This window comes from Sinohyriopsis cumingii, chromosome 4 (genome assembly GCF_028554795.1).
Source record: "Sinohyriopsis cumingii isolate HCF-2022 chromosome 4, ASM2855479v2, whole genome shotgun sequence".
NCBI lineage: Eukaryota > Metazoa > Mollusca > Bivalvia > Unionida > Unionidae > Sinohyriopsis > Sinohyriopsis cumingii.
Genome location: NC_142964.1, coordinates 48,265,127 through 48,276,497, shown reverse-complemented (window position 1 = coordinate 48,276,497; position 11,371 = coordinate 48,265,127). Strand labels below are relative to the sequence as shown.

Below are 11,371 nucleotides of genomic sequence, written 5' to 3'. Positions count from 1 at the left end.
CGGTACCTCATGGATTTGCTGCTGGACAGAACACTGACCCTATCCGGTACCTCATAGATTTGCTGTTGGACCACATCGAACCTCTGATGAAATCTTTTTTCAAGTTTCTCCATCTTCGATTTCATAGTCGTCATCATAGGATAAACAGTTTCTGGTCAGATTACACAAATAACATCGTTTGTTGTGTCGTTGGTGTATCGTTTGATATCGGGCATTAATTTTGTTTGATTCTCGCCATGAAAAGTAACATAAGCAGACAGCCAACACAACACTTGATGTTCCGAATACACTGACTAAAGCATTGTCCTGAAGTGCTCATAATGAGTTATTATGTAAACCTATCAGCTAACCATGTCACATTTGCACTCAGCCTAATAAGCATACGATTCATTTCTTTACGCGAAATAAATTCACTGAATGGCTTTCTCGCATGCGGGCGGAGTCACCTCAAATCAAAGGATCCAAATTTATTGAAATTAAATTAGTCACATGTTAGTATAATTTTTATTGTGAAAAAATTTATGTAAACATTAAAGTTGCCATTGACATGCGGAGCTATTTCTATTGTTCTCATAAACAGTAACAAGAAAAAAGTGAAGACAACAAGCTTTGTAAAGTTTAACAAACAATTTTTTACCCTAGAAAAACAAAGTAAAAATGAGGTAAAAAACTTAGGGTTTTAAGAATCAAATCCAACCACAATCCAAGAATTATCCAAGAATTAAAAATTAGAAGTCCTAGTAATAAAATGATCTAATGAATTTGACTTCGAGTCCTGACGAAAATCTATAATGGAGGGCGATGACGTATACTGTAGCCAGTATAGTATTGGTGTGTCTACAGTTCTTTGTTGAATCACAAGAAATAATATTCCAGTTTGGAATTTGAGTAAAATTTCAATAAATGTCTTTGTCCAAGAATACTGTATGAGCACTTAAATATTCCAAGGGAAAATAATTAATAATTCCATAAAATAGAATTTCAAACCAAACTTGTCACAACAGAATATACGTCTTGACGTTGAAATGTTTAAAAAAACCACCGAACTGAGTAAATTCTTTATTAGATGTTTACGAAAAAGAGTCAGGTCAAACTAATTCTGGAAAATGTTAAATTCCAGTAAACAAAATTATATTGCTCTAACACGCAATGGACTACAAAAATAATTAAAACTAACAAGCAAGCAATTAAATTGAATCAAATATACATAACTATAATTGTACGCTGATGACACCCAAATATACAAATCTAGCCACCCAGCTGAAGTTAATGCTGGCATCCAAGGTGTAGAGAGGTGCATTTCTGATTTGAAATCATGGATGACATGTAACAAGCTGCAGATCAATGATGATAAAACTGATGCCATTCTGATCACAACACAAAGACTTTCTCATTCACATCCTTTACCTCAAACAATAAATATCAGCAACACCAACATTAAATTCACACAATCAGTACGAAACCTAGGTGTTACTCTGTACAGTACTTTCACATTGCACCAACATGCCATGAACATATGCAAGGCTGCATATCTTGAGCTGAGACGCATCAGCTCCATTCGCAAATATCTTTCAGCTGATGCCACTAAAACACTTGAGTGTTCATTAGTACTTCCAAGACTGGACTATTGTAACTCAGTTATGTCTGGTTCATCTCAATATCTGCTCCAGAAACTTTAAAAAGTTCAAAACACAGCTGCTCGGATCATACTTAGAGTACCACGATGAGAGCACACCTCCCCGCTGCTCTGTACCCTACACTGGCTATCCATTCGATCCAGAATCAAATACAAAATTTGTTCTCTGTGCTACGTTTCACTGTCGGACTCTAGTCCAACATACCTATCCGACCTCACCCATGTGTACACACCAGCAAGATACTTACGCTCCTCTTCTGACAATCATATACTCATTATTGCCACTATGAAAACAAAGTCATATGGACAGCGTTCTTTTGCATACGAGGGCCTAGCTACGTGGAATGAATTGCCCATTGAACTTAGACACAAAGACACTGTCATCACATTCAAGAGGGCTCTCAAAACTCACTTATTTCGACTGCAAGAACAAACTTAAAGACCTAGTAATGTTTCCTACCTTAAATGTTCTCAGCATGTTTTTTTTTATGTTTTCTAATTTCATGGTGTTCGTGTTTGTAATCATATCATTATATGTTTGTTTTTTTTTTATCTTATAGGTGTTGTCTAATGTTGTAAAGCGCTTAGAGCTTCTAAAGATTATGCACTATACAAAGTCCTCATTATTAATATTAATATTATTATTATTATTATTATTATTATTATTATTATTATTATTATTATTATTATTATTATTATAATATAATGCATGTTGCCACAGTATTTCAACCTTGGAATGTACATTTACCGTCATGCCTACATAATAATATGGTCACGAGGTGGGAGATGTGATGTGTGATCCCTCTCCTTCTGTTGCTTTGGTTATCGTTATCTAGGAGATGTTCGACCACTGTGGTATTGCCCAGATCGAGTAAACTATGAAATTAATGGATGGAATAACAGTGATGTGAACAGAGATAAAAAAAAGGAACATTACGAGCCACTTATGTAAAATATAACAATTTAGTTAATTACCCAAACGAAATGAAATTGAACATGACATTTAAATGAGTCACTTTCTCTTTTAAATAGAGTTTCAAAATTTATGCGAAATTCAATTCTGTTATACCAATATAACAAATTTCATCATATAATCGAATGACTGATCGAACTCAAATTGCCGGCATTTCAGCATCACCTGGTTACTACCGATCTTTTCCAAATCACTGTTGGTGATAGGAGGTTGGCGTTGCCGTATTTCTCGCTGGCTGGGTGGCTAGCTGGCTGGCTCGCTCGATTGCACGCCTCTTCGGATTATCAGCCGTCTTGGTTGTAGACTGTGTTTTTTTCCACTGTGCAATATAGGTATGGTGCTTTTCCTTAAAATAGATATAATAACCAATCTACATAACGCGTCAGATTTGTTTCCTTCTGTGGTCAAACAGTAGTCTCACTCTTGGTGGCGCTCACCAGATAATATGTGCTTTTGAGAGACTGACGTATGTAAGGTGAAGTAGTTCGCATTTAAAACATGCACAGTGGAGAGAATGTTTGCATACCTCTATGCTACATTAATGTAATGTGGATGATATTTCTTTTGGATATTGTACTTTTGGAAATTTTACATGATTTAAGCACACTGCTAACTAAAATGACTGCTCCCTTGTGTTAAAAAATCAGTCTGAATTAGTCTAAAGTACACTATACATAGCAGCTATTAAAATAGGGAAAATGAATTTTGCCAGACTAGACAATACCAGCTTCTGAAAGTGCAATGAATGAATTACCAAATATATAAAATGTAAAAAAAGTTATCGGCTCTTTTTTATACAACTGACCTCTGAAGTTCAGGAAGTGAAAATGACCAAGTAGAGCTAGCACTTTTTTGAAAGGTGCACATTTGAAGTAAGGCCAAGCTGTATACTCTATAACCCATAGTACACCCATCAATCATACACCAAAATAAAGGGAATTAAAGGTTCTTTGCATTATACCTAAGATATACAAGGTCTTTTTTAAATAGCCAGTATAACCAGTGAGGAAAGCCGGGGACATTCTTTTTCTTTAAATTCCTAACCCTATGCAAAATGCGAAACTGTATAGCGCCACCCTTGTTACGGCATATATTGACTTACCGTAATTCAACAGAACTAAGCTATGGTCAGTTCACATCCAAATACGCACTCCCGACCATCGTAGATTAATGTCTTTAACGGATACTCGCATTCCTAGTTGAGAACTTGACACAATTAGATCTCTCAGATAAACCCCGCTGTCACTAGCTATGTTCTTAATGCTAACACCATCGGTTCTCGATTGAAAAGAATTTATAAAACTTAATTACACAATGGAATTAACTGACTTCACTAATTGCCTCAACTACTTTACTTTGCTAATTAGAAACAAATCATTTAAGACAGATAATTTACTTCTTACAATTCGTATAAGAAGAAACGCATGAGATCGTTTCACTTCATGATTTCTATTGCACACAAACCACTAAATCTGTACACAGTCGGATAATACATGAGTCATACAATAGTTTAGACAAAGGCTTGTGATTAACTTCTGAACTCAAGGAAAATTGAATTTGAATTTAAAATTAATAAATTCAACAAATGATTGCAAACTTACATCAATGAACATATTGTATGCAATCGTGACTAACTTTGTGCTGTATTGAGACTCACCCTTACTATGTAACTGAATTTCTCTATTCGTGTCCTCAACTGTCCAATATTACTACTACTAAGAAGATGAATTCCGTTTGCTTTCCCAACAGTGAGTCTGGAAGTAGGACTTTGAAATTGCGGCTGATCGTTTAAATTTGCTTTAAATTGTTTTATATCATTATATAAATTGACAGCAGTAGGAATAATTTGAATTCAAAAGACATTGCGATGATTTTAATGTAAAAATCGAAAAAAAAAAGTTTCGCCCACCGTGGGACTTGAACCCACGACCCTCAGATTAAAAGTCTGATGCTCTACCGACTGAGCTAGGCGGGCTCGACAAGCAGTGGGAGCAAACAATTTACAGGACCAATAGCAGAGTTAAAGTAACTTACAGTATGCGGTAAACCGTTGTTCATGACATGACAGGGTGCGCTGTTTACAATAGTACGGCTAATGTTGACATGAAAATATATGCGTATCATTGTGTAGGCCTATTCAGCTTTTATATATTGAGTTATATTGATCCTGAAGTTTTGGGGATGGCTTTCGTTTACAGTTTCGAGGAACAAGAGCGTGCCTTCTCATTCTGGTTATAGTTTAAGCTTGGAACAACAAAACGTTCTTATGAATGTCAACAGTCGAAAATGGGAGTTAGCCAGAGTCTCCAAGTATCACCCCTCCCTGAGAAGAGAACTGTCATGGTAACAGGAGGAAGCAAAGGTATGCACAAATATATATATATATATATATATATATATATATATATATATATATATATATATATATATATATATATATACTACAATTATGAACTGAAATGAATCTCTCTCTCTCTCTCTCTCTCTCTCTCTCTCTCTCTCTCTCTCTCTCGTGTATAGCGCATGCTTTTGGTTTAATCAGAGTCTATTCAGTAATGATTATTAAATGCTCTGTACTTAAACTGTCATCAAGAAACTTCCAACGATTTTTTTTTTTTTTTAATCACTTTGGACTTTTACAGTGGTGGCCAGGTACTAAACTTGGTCAAGAAAAGTGCACAGGTGGTCGAATAGACACATCAATACATGATACTATGAACGAAGTTTCAACTTGATAAACTTGTGGCAAGACATCAACCGGTATCACTGCTTTAGATTAATCTCATCATCTTGTCCAAAAATGACGTACTTTAACATGGAGTTTTTTTGTCGGGACATGTAAATAATAATCTTCCAAAGGAACACGGATGTATGAGGATCAAAATAAAAATAAAGTGAATAATTGCCAGGTATTTGTAATATAATTATAAAATAAACGACACCCGTTCCTGAAATAGTCGGTACTGAACACATTCGTGATCCTTGTGGCCTTTAGTATAGCTGTCATACTACTATTACTAGTGGATTAATGTAATACTATTCTCGGTGCCTGCTTTTACATCATTGTATTGCGTTGTTCCATTAAACAGTGTTCCCAAATAAGTACACTATAATCAAGAATAGTTTCATTTTAAGAATTGACATGAATGCATTATGGGACTGTCATCACTTAAGGCACTGGCAGATCTGGGTTTATGCAGATTATTTGGAGTAATCAGTAGATCAAACAATAGAGACCCTGAGCTGCTGGTACATTGTGTCACTGCAGATCAGTGGCCAGTTTTGCTTGTTGTTGGATACAACTTATGAAGTATATTGATTGATTAGTTGAATTATAGTGGTATGCGCACATTGTGCATGTACCACTGTTAATGGTCGCACAGCAACCTGATAATTTATCCTGTGGAAAGGAAAAAGAACTTCATCCCCCAGGTGTTTGTGTGTACATGGTACAGGGGTAATTATAGCCTTCAGTCGCGGGTCCTTTTAGTTCCCATTGCAGTCTGATTGGAGGGCTGTTTCATGAAGTATATATATGGTACTACATCTCTGACAGTCATGTCAAATTTCTCAATCATGTTTTTCATATTCTGAAGAAGGACTGCCTAGTGGTTAGAGTGTCCACCTCAGATGCAGAAGGTCATGGGTTTGATCCCCGGCTGAGTCATACCAAAGACTTACAAAAATGGTACTTACAGCTGCCTCACTTGGCACTCAGCATTAAGAGGTTAGTGTTAGTAAAGGTCAGGCTGGTGTCAGGATAATGTGACTGGGTGGGACATCATGCTACATGTCTGCAGCTTGATGCCCCAGTGCTAGACATCACTATAAATTGCCACACTGCAGACATCATAGTGATATGACTGAAAAATTGTTAAAGCAATGTTAAAAATCCAAATCACACACACACACACACACACACACACACACACACACACACACACACTTATTCTGATTAAGCGAAATGAAAGTACATAAAACAAATGACTTTCTTTGATATGAAAAGTCTCATCTCAAGAATTGAATATTTTCAACAGTTGAATCTCATATTGTACATATTGGCTGTACCCAAAAGTTGTTATGTGACAGATCACTTTTTGGGTGGGGGTGGGGGTGTAAATAATAAAATAACAGCTTAAATGGACATGTGCGTTTTGATCAGCTTTGCACAGTTTATTGCCATGAGTCAGTCATGTGATTCCTGTCAGATTTTTGGTCAAGCCCGAAAATAATCATAAATCTCCTGAACTTCAGTGCCAGAGTTCGAGATTTATCATGTAATATCAGCTAGTTAGAAAAGGTGTTACAAAAGTAAAGTCTGTTGAAGTTGATCACAAACCTGATGTGTTTATCTTGACAGCTGTGCAGATCTGGTATTCCCTTTATGCAGTTATGTAACTATTGCTATGCATGTGAAAAAATCTTCATTAATGGCATATGTGTTTACCCATGTTTCTCACACTGAGCTTAATTTAAATAGACCGAGAAAATCTTTACAACAGAGTGAGATGGATTCAATGGTCAATAAAATGAGAAAAAATAACACACAGCAATAAAACAAATTTTGACAGCATTCTGTTATTTAAGTAATCAAGTTTACTCTCATTTTTAGGGAGAGTACCAAAGAGGAGTAAATCTGCCTCAGATGATTTGATAAGAAATTCCTTAAAAGGAACCTTTATGGCAGAAGGGCAATAATAATATTATTCCATAAGTAAATATAATGAATGTATTTAAAAATGCCATTGTGTTAAGACTGTCTTTATTCATATTCATTAACCGGGTTACTCGGAGCTTTAAGGGGTCAACTTCCAATATATATATATAGCAGCTCACCTGCCTGGATGATCAAACAAATAAATGTAGCGCAACAATCAGTCAGCTCATCTGCTTTGAACAATTAAATGGCTAAAACAATCAGCACTGTTTAATTAATGCAATTTTTGACATGGCCAAAATGTCTTGAATCTTTGAACATACCATGCAACCATTTTGCAGGATTTGTAAAGCACGTTGTTCCTAGTGATGTTGTCTGGACCAGCATAAATGACTGGAGGATTATTAAACTGATTCGTGTCATCTGCTCTTTGCCTAGCACACACTTGCACACCAAAACCTAAGGGTACCAACCTGGAGATACTGTGATACTTGCCATATCCAGGCAAGTTTGACTCCCTAAAAGAAACCTTTGACAATAACCAGAATATCCCTGTGCTAACATGATCCTGGCCATCACCATGAAATTTGTGAAAACAGCCAAAGTATGACAATATTCATTGGTTACTTGAGCTAGCTCATGCAGGCAACCTACTGGTGTTTTATATCAAACTTCTCCCATGATGTTTCTTACTCAGCAGCCAGTGTTGGAATTAATAAAATAACCATATCACCCACTATTATAATCTGATAAATCAGCCCCCCCCCCCACTCCAGTCTCTGAGACCCTGGATGGTTTGTATGTTTGATGTCAACTGTTAATTAAAATGTGCAATTATGCTTAATACTGATTTGTCCAGAATACATCAGTGACCATTTTGGACACTTGCCAGTATTTGTTAACAGCAAAATGTACTCTACAAAATTCAAAATAGACACAGGACACACGTTTATTCCATATTTATTTACAAGTCATCAGATAGGATTTAATCTGTAAATATTCTGTACATATTGAAAGAAGGGCCCTTTAACCAACAGTAACTCAACAGACATGAGAAATACCAGTGAGTTTTTGATATGTATAATTATGGATATTTTGTGGACAGATCTGTCTGCAAACAATTCTTTAATTTTATGAATATGTAACATAAGACCCACAAATCATCTACCTTTTCAGTATCAACACAGGTTTTGTGAGGGCCATTTTATTGGACTATCAGTTATATATAAATAGCTGCTCATATTATGTTGGCAAGATAAATAAAATAGATGGATGCAGTCTGGAGGTCCATATGATGGGTTGGCTGGTTGGTAAAACTTTATATTCACCAAAAAAATACATTTATTTCATGACATGATTTGGTGCAAAACCTTTAAACATGAGCTTTTTCCAGATTAATGAAAATGCCATTTTAATTGCATGGGGTCATAAAAATAAACCATAACATGAAGGTCAGAGGTGAAATGTCATGACTATGCAGTATGATGAATTAGCCCAAGTTACGTCTATAATGTCATTAAGTAAAATAACATCTTTAAGAATGCTGTAATAATGTAAGATATTTATTCAACATAACTTCACCTGATTTCTGGAGGAGATCTCCAAACTTAATTAAAATTAATTTGTTGGATGCCATGGTATTGTTATTAGGGAATTAGTATTCTTTTGAAATTTACTAAAGTAGACCTGATTTCTTCACAGATGATAGACCCAGACCCCATACAAATGACAGTGGAAAACACCTGAGTTATAAATACATGTACTGTTCAGACTATTTCATTTAATGTGAAGTCACTTGTTTTGCAAAATTTGCCTTGCTTCCTGGTCCATGTTTCACTCAAAATCTCACATCATCATCTGCAGATTGAGATATTTTTAAAAAAATCCCTCATATTGCTTGGTTAGTAATAATGTTTTTTTCACGGCACATTCTGCAGATGCCTGCAAGAATTAAAGTACAGTGAAAAATGACTTAGATTTGCCTGATAAAATCACTTAGATTTGCCTGATAAAATCACTTAGATCTGCCTGATAAGAGGTTTGCTCTTTGGCTTCCTGTATAGCAAATATTGACTATTATTATAAGTTCAATAATTATGGCATTGGTCATTATTGATCTTTACTATATGGGTAATTCAGCAATCACTCATAATATAATATGGTAGTTGGGGTCAATGACTACCAGCTACATTGTATACTGAACCATGGTATAGCAAGAAGGATTGACAATTCAATGAATGTGTGTATGCATTTATGTGGAGTTATAAACAAAGTGCCAGTCAATCATATAGAAATAGTTTTATATAAATAAAAAATATTTTTTAGCTTCATGGTATCTATTTATTTATTTTTTTCAAATCAAAATGTTTTAGAAACGAAGTAAAGATATAAAACTAAACTGTATGTTGTTTCAACCCATGTTGTCATACATGTAGTAAAACAGTTTAAGTATGTATGACGATTCATTTCGGTCATTGGGTCCATATTGGTACTGTGTTATTCCCAGAATAAAAAGGGCATTATTGTAAGGGAGATCTGTTTCAGAGATGGTAGTGTATCACTAAATATAAGAGTAAATAAATTAGTCCAAAGTAATATTTATGTGAAAATAATAATGCACTTGATCATTTTATTCTTTAGTAATGTACAGTAGAGTAATTGATCAGAGACAGAAATGGTATGGGTTTACACAAACTAACACTAGCTTGCACAAAAACGTAGCATTGTTTTAATGTCTGTACTGCCAGAATCTGCATTGCTTAGTAATGTTTAATATTTTTCTCCAGAAAAAAGGTGATACAGTAAGTTAAATAATGTTGTTGTTGTTGTTGTTGTTGTAGGGTTTAATGCCATTTTTCAGCACATGATAGTCTATATATGGCGGCCATTATTATTGGTGGAGGAAGAACCCGAGAAAACCCTGGAAAGAACCACTGACCCACGAGAAGCTACTGGCAAGCTTTCTCACATACCCACATTGGCTGAATCTGAGACTCGAACCCACGCAGACAGAGGTGAGATGGCAGTGATCCGTAACAGAGAGCGCGTTAGACCACTCGGCCACTCGGGCCCTGTTAAATAATGTTATATGGCAGTTGACTCAATTTGTATCAAATGGTTGCTGTGGACAGGTGGTATGTGTGTGTGCGTGTGTGTGTGTACTTGCTTACAAATTGAGACCAATTGCAGAGAAAGTGGACCCAGATCTGCTGTTGCGTAATGTGCCAGCAGATCATCATGTTGTTCTTCAGATTATTGCTAACAAATTGCAGAGACCCAGACCTTCTGGCATATTGTGCAATGGGCATAACTGGTCTCTGTCTAGTTTGTAGTTGGCTTGATTGTTAAGTAAATTCATTTGTACAGTACTACCATTAGAATGGCCAACTACATTTGCAGTGTGTTGATGCATGCGAGTAGTTACTATTAAAGATAGCATCATAGATCAAAGGTCACTTATGATGATAACCACAGCTATACATAGGGAAGGCAATCATATACAAAAGTGTACAAAGTAGTTAATAATTTTGTAATGATACCTAGTTATCAAAGATCAATATTAATTGCAATGTGGTCAAGCATAAAGACTGATTCATATTGCCAGGCATTGTACAATGTGTTTGTTGATATTGGTCAGGATGATCTGTCAGATTTTAAGATTTATCAGGTTTTGACAAATAAAGTGTGATTTCAATTCATTTAATTGCTCATTCACCATTTTTTTAACTTCATGACTGTTATGTATTAAGAAGAGCTATGTATGATTTTTTTGTGTTTTATAGCCCTGGTATCAGCAGCCACATGCATAGATACAGTATGACTTTTTTGTGTTTGGCTTTAACTACATTTAACACATTATTGGCTATATCACGGAACTGCATCATACCTAGTCACCCCTCACAGATATGAACAGATCGAGATCAATGCTGATTTTATGCTGGATCTTTTTGCAAACTTTATCTAAATGATAAAGATAAAATGGCATCCATTTGTGTAATGCAGGCTTTTTTACCTTAAATACCTACTTATAAGATGAGATAATGGCAAACAGCAAGTACCTGATTTGCCATCACTAGATGTATCAACAGGTCAGGGTCTATGTCAT

General features: G+C 35.5%; 1 protein-coding gene and 1 non-coding gene across 2 annotated transcripts in view; one reads left to right on the top strand and one right to left on the bottom strand.

The window, feature by feature from the left end:
* Nucleotides 1-4,511: 4,511 nt before the first annotated feature.
* Nucleotides 4,512-4,584, bottom strand: Trnak-uuu (transfer RNA lysine (anticodon UUU)). Its single transcript has one exon. It is a non-coding gene; the product is annotated as a tRNA-Lys (tRNA).
* A 100-nt stretch (nt 4,585-4,684) lies between these two features.
* Nucleotides 4,685-11,371, top strand: part of LOC149801120 (polyprenol dehydrogenase-like) — a 63,696-nt gene continuing 57,009 nt past the window's right edge. Inside the window, exon 1 of the mRNA XM_089955145.1 lies at nt 4,685-4,971. Coding sequence (XP_089811271.1) covers nt 4,896-4,971 — 76 coding nt within the window. The 5' untranslated portion in view covers nt 4,685-4,895. The remainder of the gene's footprint in view (nt 4,972-11,371) is intronic.